The 18,268-nt window shown below is 50.2% G+C and overlaps 1 protein-coding gene and 1 long non-coding RNA gene across 3 annotated transcripts in view; one reads left to right on the forward strand and one right to left on the reverse strand.

Moving 5' to 3' along the window:
* Nucleotides 1–1,190: 1,190 nt before the first annotated feature.
* The window catches only part of TECTA (tectorin alpha), a gene marked incomplete at its 5' end in the record, with an annotated part of 118,912 nt that continues 101,834 nt past the window's right edge, over nucleotides 1,191–18,268 (reverse strand). Inside the window, 7 exons of one of the 2 annotated variants that reach the window (XM_084868413.1) lie at nucleotides 1,191–1,951; nucleotides 2,497–2,613; nucleotides 9,320–9,407; nucleotides 10,329–10,491; nucleotides 14,126–14,374; nucleotides 14,723–14,886; nucleotides 15,967–16,169. In XM_084868413.1, the coding sequence (XP_084724539.1) occupies nucleotides 1,851–1,951; nucleotides 2,497–2,613; nucleotides 9,320–9,407; nucleotides 10,329–10,491; nucleotides 14,126–14,374; nucleotides 14,723–14,886; nucleotides 15,967–16,169 (1,085 nt within the window). In that variant the 3' untranslated portion in view covers nucleotides 1,191–1,850. The remainder of the gene's footprint in view (nucleotides 1,952–2,496; nucleotides 2,614–9,319; nucleotides 9,408–10,328; nucleotides 10,492–14,125; nucleotides 14,375–14,722; nucleotides 14,887–15,966; nucleotides 16,170–18,268) is intronic. The other variant, XM_084868412.1, reaches the window with a different exon arrangement.
* On the forward strand, nucleotides 9,605–13,179 carry LOC311613944. The gene is made up of 3 exons (XR_014793562.1): nucleotides 9,605–9,671; nucleotides 10,339–10,434; nucleotides 12,636–13,179. It is a non-coding gene; the product is annotated as an uncharacterized lncRNA (long non-coding RNA).

The following is an 18,268-nucleotide window of genomic DNA, read 5'->3' on the forward strand; positions in this document are numbered from 1 at the left end:
CAGGAAAGAACTAGTGCTTGTCAGAATGTGGAGAAAAAGGAGCACTTGTGCACTGCTGGCAGGAATGCCAATGTGAAACCCAGTATGTCGGATCATCAGAAAATTCAAAGTGGGAGCCATAGGCCACAGCAATGCCACTTCCAGGTATTTTCCCAAAGGAAACAAAAACACTAACTCAAAACAGGTATCTGCACTCGGATGTTCACTGCAGCCTTCTCTGTTTGTGCCATTAGACTTATGGGGTGACATTGGCTAATAGGGCCATTTAGGTTTCAAGCATACAGTCTGTCACATGTGCTCTGTATATAGCATGGTGTGCTCGCCACCCAGTCTCAGCATCTCCTGTCGTCATGCTTTTGCCCCTTTTACTGTTCTTTATCTCCCCACCCTCAGCCGCCTGGCACCACCATCCTGTTGTCTGTTAGTGTCTATCAGTTTCAGTTTTATATCCCACATAGGAGTGAAATCATACGGTTCTTAGCTTTTTCTGACTGGCATGTTTCACTTAGCATGATGTTCTGATCCATGTCGCAATGCAGTATTTCATCTCTCTCATGGCCGAGAGCATCCAGAGTTGGATGCACTGTCCCTTCTTTACCCAGCCTCTGTCCAAGGGTGCCTGGCCTGTCTCCATGTCGTCACCACAGGAATCACGCTGCAGTGAACATAGGGGGGAATCAACCTTTGCAAATAAATGGTTTTCAGTGTTTCTGGTCGACACGCAGAAGATGGGCTGCTGGGTCATAGGGTAACTCTACTTTTATCTTCTGAGGACCCTCCACCCCGTTCCTCCAGAAAATACAAGGCAGCAGTGCAGACGCAGTCCGCACCCACTGCTCTCACCAGGGCGGGCCACGGCGCCTCTGTGTGCGAGAGCCAGCACTGGAATCCACATCCACACTTAAAGACGCCAGGATTCCCGCTCAGCTTCTTCCAGACTTCCGGGAAGAATAAAAATTGCCGTTAGCTTCAATCCAAAACAACTTCAAAAGCCTGGAGTGGGCTTACCCTTGTGCGGCTCACACAGAGGGTGCTGCCGGCCGCTCTCCTGCCTGGCCTCCTGACAGCTCCGAGGTGCGGGCAGTGCAGGCCTGGCCACGGCTCTGCTCTGCCTCCTTTGTAAAACCACAGCATGCTATTCGTGTGCAGGGCTCAACATCGGTAAGAATGATTTCAGCCACCAAGTAACCAGAATACTGAACACAAAGTTTATTTAAGCATAAAACACTTTAAAAATTATTTGGTTGATTCATAAAAAGAGAAGGAATTGGGTCTGAGGGGACGGAATGGGGTGCGGCTCCCAACGTCTGCAAACAACATCCCCACGGACCACGCTGCCAGCGAGGTGGAAGGACACGAGGGCGGGAAGGAGCTCATCATACAGAGAGGGAGAACATGCAGGTCAGAGATCAGACACTTGCAAAGTTAGAAAGAGTCCTCGGAGGGAGTCGGTCCTCAGCCATTGCTTCTCCACATCGTTCCCCCTTCGTAAAACCTCGGATCCGGAAACAGCACGGGCTGGACAGAGTCTCTGATCAGATTCCAGTCAGATGTTTCTAACCAGAATGTTGTCCTTTACCGGTCATTTGTGTGAATCGGTTTCTAGTGACAACCGTTTGAAAATTTTAACCAAGATATATGCTTTCCACAACTGGCTTTGGAAGCCTTGTTGTGTACTTTGAAAGAGGAGTTTGGAATTTCGCTCATCTCCAGATCGCTGATCATTTGAGGCAGGTGGCATCCTGTTGAGATTCTGGACACTTTCAATTAGGTTTTAAGGGCACACACCTTTTATCTACAGGGACTGGGAAAAGTAAATTACAGTACTTCGTGTAGCAACCTTGAGTTAATTATGAGGTCGTGACTGATTTATACACAAAATGCCACAATGAAATCTGGGTCATGACAAGAAGCAGTGTCCAGACTTGGTGCTCAGTGGAGGAATTAGAGGCTGTGAAGAGAAAGGCACATTGTGAGCGCTATAAACTCCTGTGGGGAAGGATCAGAGATCTCTGCAGGCCCAGCTAGAGGAGAGGACATTGCCAAGAACCCACTTTGTCCCCGTGTCCAGGAAGAAGCAGAATTAGTCCACCCTGCAGAGTGCCTGCTGACCTCAGTGGTGCTGGGGGAACTCTGGAGAAGGCCACTGTAGGAAGTGGTATTTATTGAATCAAACACTCCACTCCCAACCACAGCCAAGGGCTGTGCAGCCAGATTTAAAGTAATACTGTTGTGTGTGTATGTTTTTTTAAACAATTACTTTTTAAATGATTTAAAAAAATCATCATCTTTTAGTAAAAGAGCAGGGACCCAAAGGTTTAAAAAAATAAAAACCAAATGGCTCTAAAGTTTCTTCAGATTTTTTCCAGATCTTTCCTTTTAATGCCTGACTGTGTATGGGCCTGATGCTGGCTGCGTGGCCTCAGTCATGACTTGCTCCTCTCGGTGAGAGGATGTTCCTATGCCCCAGCAGAAGCCCAGACTTGGGGTGTCTACCTCGGCAGCTCTTGCCGTCCGCCTGCAGGGTGCCCGTCACACAGCTGCACAGCGCCCCCTCCACCCGGCTGGTGCAGATCTGCTCACACCCTCCGTTGTCCTCACACCAGTCCAGCCCTGGAAGAGAGCAGTTCGTCACGTTAACAGCAGGTAGTTACCTCTTCAACTCATATGTCAGGACAAGCCTGGAGCAGGAGGAAGGGACCTTTTTTTCTGCCAAGGGCCTTTTGGATACTTATACATCATTATCAGGCCATACAATTAAAAAAATCTTTATGGTTGAAAGTATTACATATTCCTCTTTCCCGCCATTGACTTTTTCTAGTCAGCCTTCATCCCCCACCCAGGCCTTCACCACCCAATTATCTGTGTCCATAAGTTATGCATATGCATACAAGATCTTGGGTTGATCTCTTTCCATCCACCCACCCTCCCCGCCTTCCCTCTGAGATTCCACAGACTGTTCCATGTGTCTATGTCTCTTGTTCTATTTTGTTCATCAGATTCCACATATGAGTGAGACCATGTGATACTTGTCTTTCTTTGACTGGCTTATTTCACTTAGCATGGTTCTCTCTAGGTCCCTCCATGCTGTCTCAAAGGGTACGAGATCTTTTTCTTTTTACCGCTGCATAGTATCCCATGGTATAAATGTCCCACAGCTTTTTATCCACTCATCTATTGATGGGAACTTAGGCTGTTTCAGATCTTACCTATTGTAAATTGTGCTGCTATGAATATAGGGGTGCATACATTCTTTATAATTAGTGTTTCAGGTTTTCTTAGGATATATTCTAGAAGTGGGGTCACTGGGTCAAATGGCAGTTCCATTTTATTTTTATTTTTATTTTTTAAAAGAAATTCCATACTGTTTTCCACCATGGCTGCACCAGTCAGCAGTGCACTAGGGTTCCCTTTTCTCCACATCCTTGCCAACACTTGTTTATTGATTTGTTGATGATAGCCATTCTGACAGGTATGAGATAATACCTCATTGTTGTTTTAATTTGCATCTCTCTGATGATTAATGACTTTGAGCATTTTTTCATATATTGCTTGGCCTTTTTAAAATCTCCACTTTGGAAAAGTATCTATTCAGGTCCCTTGCCCATTTTTTAATTGGATTGTCTTCCTTTTGTTAAGTTGTATGAGTTCCCTATATATTTTGAATATTATCCCTTTATCAGATGCATCATTGCCAAATATGATATCCCATACAGTGGGCTTTCATCATTTTGTTGATTTTTTTTCTGTGCAAAAGCTTTTTACCATATTTTGATGTAATCTCATTTATTTTCTCCTTAGTTTCCTTTGTCTGAAGAGATGTACCCACAAACATATTGCTATGAGAGATGTCTAAGGTTTTGTTGCCTATGGTTTCTGCTAGGATTTGTATGGTTTCATGATCTAATTACTCTAGGTTTTTCTTGTTGTTCTCATTCTAATTCTTTAAGCTGTAGAATTAAATAGTTTATTATTAATTTTTCTTATTTTTTGAGGTAGGCCTTAGTGGTATGAAGTTCCTTCTCAGGATTGCTTTTGCTGTATCCCATAGATTTTTGGTTGTTGTGTGTTCATTTTAATTTGTTTCCAGGATTTTTTTCTTTATTTCTTGATCTCATTGGTAACCGATTAATTGTTTAATAACATGCATTAATTGTTTAAAAACAATAACAAATTGTTTAATAAAATTGTTTAATAACATGGATGTTTTATTTTATTTGGACTCCATGTATTTGAATGTTTTTTTTTCTGTAGTTGATTTCTAATTCATTCCACTATGGTCTGAGAAGATGCTTAATATGATTTCAATCTTCTTGAACTTGTAGAGACTTCTTTTGTGTCCTAACATGTGGTCTATCTTTGAGAACGACCCATATGCATTTGAGTAGAATGTATATTCTGCAGCTTTGGGGTGTAATGTTCTATAAATGTCAATTTAATCCATCTAATCTAGTATATAATTTAGACTCTATTTCCTTGTTAGTTTTTTTGTCAGGAAGATCTATCCAGTGAAGTCAGCAGGCTGATATAGTCCCTTACTATGACTGTATTGCTGTTGATCTCTTTTTTAAAATTCTCTAGATTTTTAAAAATATACTTAGGTGCTCCTATATTAGGTGCCTAAATATTTACCAGGGTTATATCCTCTTGTTGGATTGATCGCTTTAGTATTATGTAATGACTTTTCTTGTCTCTTGTGATGGCCTTCATTTTGAAGTCTATTTTATCATATATGAATATTGCTACCCCACCTTTTATTTTGTTTCCATTACCATGATTTTTTTTTTCTATCTCTTCTCTCTCATCCTGTGTGAGTCTTTTGTTCTGAGATGGGTCTCTTGTAGATAGCGTATAATTGGGTCATAGTTTTGTATACATTTAGCTACCCTGTATCTTTTGATTGGTGCATTTAATCCATTTACATTTAAGGTTATTGATAGGTACCCTGTTTCCCCGAAAATAAGACATTGTCTTACATTAATTTTTGTTCCCAAAGATGCTCTAGGTCTTATTTTCAGGGGATGTCTTATTTTTCCATGGAGAAGAATATGGCACACATTTATTGTTAAATGAAAATAAAGGAAATTTATTACCGTATACAGTATGGTAGTTGTCAACACAAACCAGACAAACTGAGAATCCTACAGTATCAAGAATTTACTCATTTATTCAATGACAATCATGTCATCATCTTCTGGAACATCATCATAACAATCCAATTCCTGAATTTCCTGGTGAATTTCTTGTGGCTCCATTTCTTTCAGAATCAGTGGACCAAATCTCTCATGTTTAGCAATAGCATTCTGAGACAGAACCTAGGGGGGGCCTTATTTTCAGGGGGATGCCTTATATTTCACTCAGAAGGAAACCTGTAAGTAGGTCTTATTTTCGGAGGATGTTTTATTTTCAGGGAAACACAGTACTTACTTATCGCCATTTCATTCTTTATGCCTATGTCTCTCTCTCTCAATATAGAATTCCTTTTAGCATTTCTTGCACTGCTAGTTTAGTGGTGATGAACTCCTTTAGCCTTTTTTAGTAGTCTGGGAAGCTCTTTATTTGACCATCTATTGTGTATGATAGCCTTGCTTGATATAGTAATCTTGGTTTCAGATCCTTGCTTTCATTACCTTGAGTACTTCATGTCATTCCCTTCTGGCCTAAGAGTTTCTGATGAGAAATTAGTTGACACCCTTATGAGAGCTTCTTTGTAGTAACAAATTGCTTTTCTCTTGCTGCTTTTAAGAGTCTCTCTTTGTCTTTAGTTTTTGGCATTTTAATTATGATGTGTCTGGGTGCAGGACTGTTTGTGTTCTTGCATAGGATGCTCTGTGCCTCCTGAACTTGTGTGACTTTTCCCTTTACCATGTGGGGACATTTTTGCTATTATTTCTTCAAACCTGTTCTCTATTCTTTGCTCACTTTCTTCTCTTGCTGGCACTTTCATGATGCAAATATGTTGTTTCCTGTTGTCCCACAGCTCCCTTAAGCTTTGCTCTTGTTTTTTAGTTGTTTTTGTTTGTTTGCTTGCTTCTCTGATTGACTTTTTTCTATTTTGTCTTCTAGTTCACTGACTTATCCTTGGCTTCCCTTAATTTGCTGTATATTCCTTCCAATTTGTTCTTTATTAGTTCTATATCAATTTTTATTCCTGACTAGTCTTTTTTCATAGTTATTATATTATATCATTTCTCATGCTGATGAATTTCCTTGCCATCATTATTCTGAAGTCTACATCTAATAAATTTCTTCTCTCCATTCCATTTAGGTCTTCTTCCAGATAATTCACTTATTTTTTCCCCCACTTGGGGCTTGATTTTTTGTCTCCCCATTTTGGCTGCCTGTTTGGGTTTGTGTCTATGTATTAGGTTGATCTGCTTTTACTATCAATATCTAGTGCAGGACAACATCAGACACTGTTTGTTAGTGGTACTGAGTACCCTGTTTGGAGCTATCAGAAATCCACAGCTTGTGGCTCCCCCTGCTGGGGCTGGGTGCCGTTGAAAATGACCAAGATGTGCACCAGGGTCTGATTTTCCTAGCCTTGGGCCCGGAAGATCAGGCAAAGACTCAAAGCTTCTAGAGATCTGCCTCTGCCTGCTGTCTAGTTGACAGTCTCTTTTTTAAAATTATTATATTTATTTATTTATTTAATTTAAATTTAATAAATCTTTATTGTTCAGATTATTACAATTGTTTCTCCTCTTCCCCTCCTCCCCCCCATAGCTCCCCTCCACCCGGTCCTCACTCCACCCTCTGCCCTTACCTCCCCCACCCCCCTGCTGTCCTCATCCATAGGTGTATGATTTTTGTCCAGTCTCTTCCCAGATTAGCACACAGACACCCCTTTTCCCCTGAGAATTATCAATCCCCTCCCATTCTATGACCCTGATTCTATTATATTCACCAGTATTTTCTGTTCCTCAGATTTTTAATTCACTTGACTTTTAGATTAACTTGTTGATAGATATGTATTTGTTCATAATTTTTATTTTTACCTTTTTCTTTTTCCCCCCTCTTTTTAAAGAATACCTTTAACCATTTCATATGATACTAGTTTGGTGGTGATGAACTCCTTTAGTGTTTTTTTTTTTTTTTTTTTTTTTTTTTTTTTTTTTGTGTGTGTGTGTGTGTGTGTGTTTTAATCTGTGAAGCTCTTTATCTCATCTTCCATTCTGAATGATAACTTTGCTGGGTAGAGAAATCTTGGTTGTAGGTTCTTGCTATCCATCACTTTGAATATTTCTTGCCACTCCCTTCTGGCCTGCATAGTTTCTGTTGAGAAATCAGCTGACAGTAGTATGAGTGTTCCCTTGTAGGTAACTAACTGTTTTTCTTTTGCTGCTTTTAAGATTCTCTCTTTGTCTTTTGCCTTTGGCATTTTAATTATGATGTGTCTTGGTGTGGTCCTCTTTGGATTCCTTTTGTTTGGGGTTCTGTGAGCTTCCTGGACTTGTACGTCTATTTCTTTACCAGGTTGGAGAAGTTTTCGGTCATTATTTCTTCAAATAGGTTTTCAGTATCTTGCTCTCGCTCTCCTTCTGGCACCCCCCATAATTCTGATGTTGGTATGCTTGAAGTTGTCTCAGAGTCTCCTTAAGCTATCTTCATATTTTTGGATTCTTTCTTCTTTTGACTTTCAGGTTGCATGTTTTTTTGCTTCTATGTATTTCAAACTTTGACTTTATTCTTGGGATCCTCTAGTCTGCTGTTGGATCTCTGTATATTATTGTTTATTTCAGTCAGTGTATGCTTAATTTCTAATTGGTCCTTTTTCTTATCCTTGAGAGTCTTGCTAAATTTATCAGCGGTTTCTAGAAAATTCTTGAAAAAAACCTTATAAGATTTTGAACTCTATATCCAATAGTTTGCTTTCCTCCATTTCTGACCTGTTTCTTTTGGCTGTTTCCTTGAGTTGGTAGGGTAGCTCTTTGTGCTGGGTATCCTATATGGTTCAATGGGTCAGCCTCCTAGTTACCTGATGTGGACATTCTTGGTGCACCCCTTTGTGAACTGTGTATATAGCCTTGTTGTAGTTAAGTCTTGATTGTTGTTGGTATCACTGGGAGGAATTGACCTCCAAGTCAATTGGCTGTAAGGACCTGCTGTGTCTCAGCTTTTCAGTGTTTGTTCTCCTTTCTCTTTCCTTCTAGTTATAAGACTTCCATTCAGCCAGCTTTCCTGTGGTTCTGGGTGATAGACGTTTTGTCTTTTAGTTGTAGTTTTGAAATTGTTGTGCAAGGCGGGAGTTTAGTTGTTTACCTTTGCCGCCATCTTGGTTTCTCTGGCACTCAGTCTTGATTAGCATCAGGCTATCGACCACAGAGAGTCCCAAGTCTTCCAGCAAGGTGGGGCAACTGCCTTCTTCCCAGGGCAAAACCACCTGGATAGCTAAGGTCCACCAGAGAAAGATGTCCTTCACAGGGTGCAAGAATGTCTCAGCACAGGAAACTGGGTTGGTTGCCCTCCAAGCTCCAACCCCAGTCCCCCCAACCCTAGACTCTCCTCACTCATCTCTAGTCTACTCTGCCTTCCCTCTGCTGGAGCCCAGAGTTAGTGGCTGCAATGAAATTTTGTGCATTGGACCTTGAAGAGGGTGCCTTCATTTCCAGCCATCTCTCCCAGGCAGACAGCAACCCTGCTGCTTTTCACAGCCTGATGTTATGTGGACACCCTTATAATTTCTGGGGTTTTCTAGCTGGAGGTGTAGACCCTGGAGTTCTCAGTGGGAACCCCCACACATGAGATATCTCTCTGGAACTTTAGCTGGTGTCTGTGGGAGTCTAGCCAGCCCTTTTGAGCCTCTGCCCTTCCTACCAGACTTTAAGTGGTCTCCACTTTCAAACCTAGTTATCAGGGTTCCGTCCAGCTAGTCTCCAGTTGATGTTTCAGGGTGGTTTTTCTGTCCTTTTAGTTGTATTTCCAGTTTGGTCCTGGTAAGAGTGTCAGTGCATCTTCCACTTATTCTGTTGGCATTTTTGAATCCCATATACAATTATCAACTTAAAATTCAGCCTGCTATATTTGGTCAAACATTTAATTAACTCATTCATAATGCATTTGCAGGGCCAGACCAAATGATTTTAAGGCCCACAAGCCAGATGTTCCTACCCCTGCTGTAAAGAGAGGGAAGGAAAAAGAAGCGCCCAGTGTGGTTGGGAGTTTTTAATCATCAAGAAAAGGGTTTCGCCATGACGTGGGCAGCCTCCTCAGCCTCCTCATTCACCGATTCACATCACAGGTGAGCTCAGGCAGGCGTGCCTCAGCCTCCCACTCCCTGTGGGAGTGGTTCATAGTGTGTTTCAGGAAACATACGTACTTTTTCTCCGAATGGGTCCCACGGAAATGATCTGCTCTTTAGGTTCTTTGGTATATTCTGTGGCAATCCTAGAATTCTGTGGGCAGTTCTGAAAGACAGAACACCAGGGGAATTTACACAGTGAGGCTGGCATCCCTGCCCCCTCGCTCCACCCCCGAGACGGTGGTCACAGCCTTGAGTGCCATCGCTGTTTAGATTTACACGCCCAGTCCTTTTTGATCACCGAGCCCACGGGGCCTCTCGGCTTTCTGCTGAAGAGAGTTAACGTCTTCTCCGCACCAGAACCAGAGGCATTCCTGGGACTGAGGAGTGCTGTATCTCATCGGAGCAGCATGTGGAAGGAGCTCTGACTGTAATTCACATCTCAATTTTGTAACCGAGTAAGCGGAAAGCTGGAATGTTAACGGTTAGGGACCAGTGCATAAAATCTCAGTGACCTTAGCCATCCGTGGTGGGAAAGGCCCCTGGCATGGAAGAGAGGATAGGTTTGTCACCCCATCCTCCTCACCCTTCCAGAGCCTCAGGCCCTGGTGTGGCGCTGGATGCGCTGCAGGGCAATCCTGGCTAAAGAACACCTCGCTGGCCTGGCAGTGTGGCTCAGTGGTTGAGCACTGTCCTATGCACCAGGCGGTCACAGTTCGATTCCCGGGCTGTGGGCTTGATCCCTATTAGGGGGCGTACAGGAGGCAGCCAATCAATTATTTTCATCATTGATTTTATCTCTCTGTCTCCCTTCCTCTCTGACATCAATAAAAATATATTTAAAAAGTGTAAGTACAGAACAGCTGGATAGATCTGGAACCAGGAGTTTGCTTCTCAGGGCAGTGGGGCTCGGCCCCACTGTCCACTTCAGATTCAGCTGACCTGCCCCCACCCCCCCCTGCCCCCGGGATTGCCGCCGCACACCTTGAGGACTTGCAGGGGCTGAGAGACCTGAGGGGCCTGAGGAGGCACCCAGACCCCGACTTGTGGCCCGTGGGGAAACATGTCCGCGAGCCGCCTCACTCACTATTTTACAGGAGTACTTCTCCGAATCGCACAGCGACACCGCGCAGTGGAGGTGGACTTCGTCGTAATCCCCAATGAACTTGAAGACGGTGACGTGGAAGCGGCAGGTGAGGGAGACCCCGTTCTCCTCGATGCCGATGGTGTTGTCTTTGATGTTCTGGCACCTGTTAGAAAGTCATGCCTTTGCTTCCCATCCTCACACTGCGTGTGACACCGCTGACATGGCAAAAACGCCTTTGCATGTGCAGTGGCCTCTGGATTGTGTGGGCTTGGCATGTGTTACCACGTCCTCATATTTACATAGTTTGTTTTAAAAACTTCACATAGCACCTCCAGTTAGAACCTGCCTGCATCTAAAAACAATGGCTGCGGGAGGGGACTCACTGTCCCCTCATTTCAGCCCTGAGGCTGCTCCCTTTCACCCCTGTGTGCAGGCCACAGGTTAACACACTGGGTTTCTTTGGTTAACCATCAATTTTGGGAGGAGCCCCTGATCCAACCTTGTTAGGAGTCCCCCCACGTGGAGGCCAGGCGCAGCTGAGAGGAGAAAGCGAGAAAGCGTCAGGATGAGCGGGAGAATGCTTGGCAGCAGGGACAGCCTCTCTCCCCCGCTGGGGCGCGGACAGCGGGCGCCCTCAGCCACCCATCTCCTGCCTCCAGGACTTAGCGTTCTCCTCTGTTCAGTCTCTCATGCCCAGCTCTTCTCACATCACGCCTCCCACCTATTTCATCCCCAGAGAACTCCTGCTCCTCCTCCCCCCTGGCCTCAGCTCCCTCCAGTTTAAACGGTCCCTCCCGCGAGGCCAGGCAGGGACAAGGGGCTCCTCTTTGCCAGCAGTGCCTGCTGAGCCCTGGAGCTCCCAGCTGCCTCCCCACGCTCAGGCACGGGGTCTGTGCGGAACGTGGGGGCGTCTGCACAGAACGCGGGGTCTGCACGGAACGCGGGGTCTGCACGGAACGCGGGGTCTGCACGGAACGCGGGATTGTGACGTGATAACTACGTTCTCCCCGTGATCAGGATACGGGGCCCTCTGTAAGCCGCCTTCCCCCAGCCACAGAATGACAGAACTCAGGAGGAGGATTGTGAGCGGAAACACCCCCTCACCACGCCTACACCTGTTCAGTTTGGCACTCAGTCTTCAAGGCAATAGTTTCTTAAATGCGTTGAAACAAAAACTTGCTAGACTGTTTATTGTCACTGTTACTAATTTGAATAATCTAAGTTGGCTCCAAGATTCTAAAATATTCATAGCCCTGATATTCAAGCCCCTCCCTCTTAGCCAGACCCCCACCTACGAGAGAGATTACTTGAGGTTTTGATCCCAGAACAACAAGGAACAGAAGGAAGGGCCTGGGGGAGCAGAGCTGCCTCCTGTGAGCCGGCCACGCTTTGAACTCTCTGTGCACCCTGAGGAGAGAGGCCTGTCCTTGCCTGGGCACCCGAAGAGAAGGGGGCGTCTCGTCTGTCCCCAAGCTACGTTGCAAATCCCTAAAGGACACCCGCCCGCCCAGCATTTGGCCATGGCTCTGACCTCAGCCTTTCGTCAGGGGGAGGACCACGACAGGGAGGGGAGTGGGGAGGGGGGGGGCAAGGGAACAGTGACTCCCACCCAGGCATTGGGCCTGCGGGACCCCAGCTGGGTACCAAGCCCCTCCCTTCACCTAGAGGAAGCTGGAAACAACTCAGAAAGTCAAATGCCTCGGTGAGATCTGTCCTGAATCCTCCACAGCATGCCTGCGCACCCAGCTAGGCCACGCCCGGCCAGGGGGAGTCTGTGCCTTGATGCCTGGAAGGCCCCCTCCTTCCCTGGCTGGTGGAGCAGCCGTGGTTAGCTGTGTGTCTTCCTCCTCCGAGCCCGTTCCATCTCAACACTGTGGCTGCTGTTTGTCTGCCAGACCTCACCTTCTGCTGATGACCATGCCCAGCCTGAACGCGGAGTCCCGTGCTCCCCCCCCCCCCCCCACCATGGTGCTCCCCAACGCCGCTCCTCGCATACAGAACACTTCAAGGAGGCCATCCTGACTTCCTCCCTGACTCTTTCCACCTGGAACAAGTCCTACCCCTTCACGGGAGAGGCCCTCCTCACACCCCGAGGAAAGGAGCACCCTAAGCTCCGAGGACAAAGGGACTTGGAGCAGAACCGAGCAGAGGGCACTGCGGTCACTTCCTGCTCTGTCCCTCCAGCCCGCATAAAGCACTCAGGTCTAACCATTCCCGTACGGAAGGCTCCTGTGCCACATAAAACGGGTAGTAAACAAATTATGAAAGTTTTTTCTGCTAATTTGTCTTGGTGTGTTTAATTTTCAGACCCGTCAAGAGCCTCAGTGGCCGAGGAGAACCGGTCCCAGCCAGGTGCCGTCACGCTGCATCCCTGCAGACACAGGAGAAGCAGGATCCCAGGAAGGGCCCTGCTCCCGGAGCCTGGAGTGGGGTTCAGGCACAGCTGTGGGATGCGAGTCTAGGACGGCCAGTGTCTGACAAGGGGAGACAGACAGAGGCAGAGACAGGGCACAGCCAGGGAGGGAGGGTGCGCAGCAATTGGTCCCTGAGGCCACACCCATGGCTGGAATTGGTTTTGTGATGATTAAATGCTTTGTTTTTTTTCATAAGCTATTTTGAATTGGTCCCTCCTACATCTAATAGAAAAGCAAGTTTGATTAATAAGTCATCTGCTCTGAGAATCATTGTATTGGGGGATGGAAATGTTCTAAAATTAATTTATGGTGATGCTTGCACTCCTCTGGTAAAGTTACAAGCACCATTGAATTTACACCCAAAGCAAAAGCATTTTATTGCATACAAATTATGTATGCAATCAAGCTATTAAAATTATCATTGTGTGAAAAATAAAGATAATTATAATTATTGCTGTTGGTCCTATAGTCTTCTTTTTTCATTCATTCAATAAAATTTTGTTTCATAACCACTATATTTCAGAAAATATTCTAGGTGCTGGGCATATTGTGGTGAGTAAAAGAAACTCTTTGATTTTATGGGCTATTATTCTAATTCTTGTTAAATTTTAATGGATGTCCTAGTCATCTTCAGTTATTCTCACTACATCCTTTCATTTTCCTATAATTCACATTTATCTCAAATTGAAACAGAGGAGTCAGGACAGAGCCCTTTGATCGCATGGAGACTGTGCTGTGGTTAATGCCTGTGGACTTGGGGTGGCTTTGAGCAGCTTGCTGCTCTCGCCAAGCTTAAGCCTCAGTCATAAAATGAGCTCTCACATGCACCTCCAGGTTGTAGAGGATCTGATGGTCATAGATGCAAAATGCTGGCCCTGTGGGGAGTCAACAAGTGTTAGTTCCTCTTCCCTTCTCCAAACTATGGCCTGGGCTCAACGGAATGCTGTGAAGCAATAAATAAATAAAAAAGAGCTCTGACCATTGGCAGCAGCATGGAGGGACCTGGAGAGCATTATGCTGAGCGAAAGAAGCCAGTTGGAAAAAGTTAGTATCACATGGTCTCACTCATTTGTGGAATCTAATGGACAACATACACTGATGAACAAAAATAGGTCCAGAGACAGAGAAACATCAATCAGACTGTCAAACCTCAGCGGGAAGGCAGGGGAGGGCCGGTGGGGGGTGGGGGGGTGGGGGTGGGGAGAGGTGGGTGAAGAGATCAACCAAAGGACTTGTATGCATATTTGCATAACCAATGGTCACAGCGGCCTGGGCTGGGGAGGGGCAGGCTGGGAGAGGTCAGGCGGAAAGGGGGACATGCTGTCACCAACGCAGAGTTTTGAAATGAAATGCGGGCGGACTCGTGTCGCGGAGGCGACGCACCCTTCCTCGATGATGAAGTAGCGGAGCTTGTCGTTGCTGTCGCGGGAGGGCGTGGCGTAGCACTTGTTCAGCGTCAGGATCAGGTGCGTGGCGTCGGCTCCGACCACGAAGACCCCCACGTACAGCACGTCCCGCGTGGTCAGCACCACCTCGCCCTGGCGGTACGGGTGCTTGTAGGAGGCGTTCTTGTAGAGCGCCATCTTGGTGGTGAAGCTGCCCTCTTGGGTGGGAACTGTCAGGTTAATGACACTGAAAGGGAAAGACCGTGAGGAGGGAACCCCGACAGCCTGCTCATCCCGCCACCCCCTCTGCCGCGGCCATGCCAGGGGAGGCAGAGCGGCGGCAGCAGGTCCAGGCTGCCCTGTGCAAACGGGCCGCCAGCCACGTGTGGCTGAAACCATCACAGATGACAACTCGTGCCCAGCAGCCCCCTCCGGCCACCAGCTCCCGCCCTGGGTAGGACAGACTGACAGCACTCCCGCCACCGCAGGGTGTCTGGCTGAGCGGTGCCGGCCTCAGGCAGAGGGAGAGAAGGAACAGGGCCATCCTCGTCAGCTCGGCCAGCAGTCTGCGTGGCGCCCTGGCCGCCGCCCTCACCTCAGCATGGGCTTCACCACGGAGTCCAAGGAGATCTTGATGTCCAGCTCGTAGGCGCAGGAGAACTCCACGTTGATGGTGCGGTCCCTGGTGATGATGTTGCCCGTGTTGTTGGCGCTCTCTATCCAGATGGTGTTCTTGTACATGATGTGCGTGCCATTGGACTGCAGGGCAGAGGGCAGAGAGCGTTAGACCTGGGAGGGCCTGTGGCTGCATTTCCAATCCTTGATCTGACAGTGGCGAAATGGCTTCAGCTCCTACGTCCTCCGAGGCAGCGTAGGCAGCATGGAGTCGGCCTCGCACTGACTGACGGCATTACAACACCCTCCATCACGCCCAATGCCCACAGAGGTGAGGCCATGCATTCTGACCACGACCAGCCCGTTTCCCTGGGCACCCAGGCGGGGGCAACCTGCCGTCAGCAGGTGACGTAAGTCCTTTTTAAAAAAAAATATTTTATTGATTTTTCACAGAGAGGAAGGAAGAGAGATAGAGTTAGAAACATAGATGAGAGAGAAATATCGATCAGCTGCCTCCTGCACACCCCCCACTGGGAATGTGCCCGCAACCTAGGTACAAGCCTTTGACCAGAATTGAACCCGAGACCCTTGAGTCCGCAGGCCGACGCTCCATCCATTGAGCCAAACCGGTTTCAGCCCTTTTTAATTCTTAATTCAAAATCTCCTGCCACCAAATCCTTTCCCAGACATGCCCACACGAACCCAAATGAGCAAATGCAGCTTCATCTTCTTACTCCTTCCACTCCCTGAGGCAAGTGTCCACAAAGTAGCAGGACAGAGAAAGGACCACAGGCCCAGGAGGAAGGCAGCAGCAGGGGCTGTGCTGCCCTGGAACTGGGTGAGCTGACCCCAAAGCTGCAGCCCGCTGCATTTCTCTTAACCGATGCCTGGGGCACCCTTACCCGCCCCCCCCCCCCACCCCCTCCACACACAGCAAAGCCCGCTGCCCTGCCCTGCGGAGCGGGAGAGGGAACAACCTTGTGTCCACAAGCAGGACAGAGGGTGACAGCAGACAGGGGCCAGGGGAAGCTGCCCCCTTCGCACGCCTCCAGGCCAGCCCTGATGCGCATCCTTCTCCTGGCGGGTCATCCGCTCGCCCTCTGCTGGGTCCCAGGAGGCCGTTTCTCACTGGACCACCCTGAGGCGCTGTCAGGTCAATGTGCAAACACCTGGGCAGCTCCCCCCCAGGCTCCGCCCCGCCCCCGCCGGCCGCCAGGCCCTCACCTGCACGATGTTCCCACAGTTGCCCTTGGTGTTGTTGATCTGGAAGGAGATGAAATCCTCCCCCTCGATGCCGGTGCACTGCCTGTCGTTGACCCGCACGCCCTCTCTCTCGAAGCCAAGCTGGAAGAGCTTGCACTTGGAGATGGACACCTCCATCTGAGACGCCTTGCAGGTCACCTCTGCGTCGATGATGTCGTGCGAGTCTGCGGGAAGCACGCCATGGGAGTCAAGCCAGTGGGACTGGTCAGGCCACGGCCAGGCAGCACCCGCGGCCCTTTCCCGCGGGAACAGCAGCTGACCCCGGGGGACGGGCTGACCGGGGGAACGGGCTGACCGGGGGACGGGCTGACCCGGGGGGACGGGCTGACCCGGGGGACGGGCTGACCGAGGGAACGGGCTGACCGAGGGAACGGGCTGACCCAGGGGACGGGCTGACCGAGGGAACGGGCTGACCCAGGGGACGGGCTGACCGGGGAGACGGGCTGACCCGGGGGACGGGCTGACCGGGGGACGGGCTGACCCGGGGGACGGGCTGACCCGGGGGATGGGCTGACCGGGGGAAGGGGCTGACCGGGGGGGAAGGGGCTGACCCGGGGGAAGGGGCTGACCCCGGGGGACGGGCTGTTCCGGGGGACGGACTGACCGGGGGACGGGCTGACCGGGGGACGGGCTGACCCGGGGGACGGGCTGACCGGGGGACGGGCTGACCCGGGGGACGGGCTGACCCAGCGAAGGGGCTGACCGGGGGACGGGCTGACCCGGGGGAAGGGGCTGACCCGGGGGACGGGCTGACCCGGGGGACGGGCTGACCGGGGGACGGGCTGACCGGGGGACGGGCTGACCGGGGGGACGGGCTGACCGGGGGGGAAGGGGCTGGCTGACCGGGGGAACGGGCTGACCCGGGGGAACGGGCTGACCCGGGGGAACGGGCTGACCCGGGGGATGGGCTGACCGGGGGGAAGGGGCTGACCCCGGGGGACGGGCTGTTCCGGGGGACGGGCTGACCCGGGGGAAGGGGCTGACCCGGGGGACGGGCTGTTCCGGGGGACGGGCTGACCCGGGGGAAGGGCTGACCCGGGGGAACGGGCTGACCGGGGGACGGGCTGATCTGGGAGTCAGGCTGACCCGGGGGACGGGCTGACCCGGGGGACGGGCTGACCCGGGGGAAGGGGCTGACCCGGGGGACGGGCTGTTCCGGGGGACGGGCTGACCCGGGGGACGGGCTGATCTGGGAGTCAGGCTGACCCGGGGGACGGGCTGACCGGGGGAAGGCTGTGGTTCTGCCTATGCTTTGCTCATCCCAAGGGAGTCTCTGAGTTCACCAAAGCAACAACTGGACCCGAGGAGACTTTTTAAAAATAAAATACCAATGAGGTGCTTTTCTTCCCCATTGCAGAGCAGCTGCTTTTCTGCGGCTCCATCGGCCGGCTCAGGGCGTCCGGCTCCAGCACCGCCAGCGAGGGCAACACCCCAGGCCACCCCTGCGCACCCCCTCTGGCGCCAGGCTCTCCTGCCTGACAGGGAGGAGCCAGCTGCCATCAGGGAGCAGCAGCTGCAGGACAGGGTTTCTGTCTGCGGGCAGCAGGGCCCACAGCCTCTCCAAGGGCCTTCACCCCGCCAGCCCCGCCCCGCCCTGCAGGAGCCCCGGCATGGGGCACGGGGGGGGGGGGGGGGGGGGCGGGGGGGAGCCTGGGGAGGAGAGGGCTGAGGAAGCAGCAGTCTCCATTCTGGTGCCAGGCCGCTGCCCCGGGATGACCTGGTGAGAACGCTCTGCGGGGGGTGTAGGCCCCTCCCCGGCTCGTCTTGGGGGGGCAGGGTCACTCAGTGTTGGGGGGTGGGGGGCAGGGTCACTAAGTGTTGGGGGGTGGGGACAGGGTCACTCAGTGTTGGGGGGTGGGGGGGCAGGGTCACTCAGTGTTGGGGGGTGGGGACAGGGTCACTCAGTGTTGGGGGTGGAGCAGGGTCACTCAGTGTTGGGGGTGGGGGCAGGGTCACTCAGGGTTGGGGGGTTTGGGGGGCAGGGTCACTCAGTGTTGGGGGGTGGGGCAGGGTCACTCAGTGTTGGGGGGTGGGGGGCAGGGTCACTCAGTGTTGGGGGTGGGGGGCAGGGTCACTCAGTGTTGGGGGCAGGGTCACTCAGTGTTGGGGGGTGGGGCAGGGTCACTCAGTGTTGGGGGCAGGGTCACTCAGTGTTGGGGGGTGGGGGGCAGGGTCACTCAGTGTTGGGGGTGGGGCAGGGTCACTCAGTGTTGGGGGCAGGGTCACTCAGTGTTGGGGGGTGGGGACAGGGTCACTCAGTGTT

The sequence above is a fragment of the Pipistrellus hanaki genome (assembly GCF_964339955.1).
Source record: "Pipistrellus hanaki genome assembly, chromosome: 19".
In the NCBI taxonomy this organism is placed as follows: domain Eukaryota; kingdom Metazoa; phylum Chordata; class Mammalia; order Chiroptera; family Vespertilionidae; genus Pipistrellus; species Pipistrellus hanaki.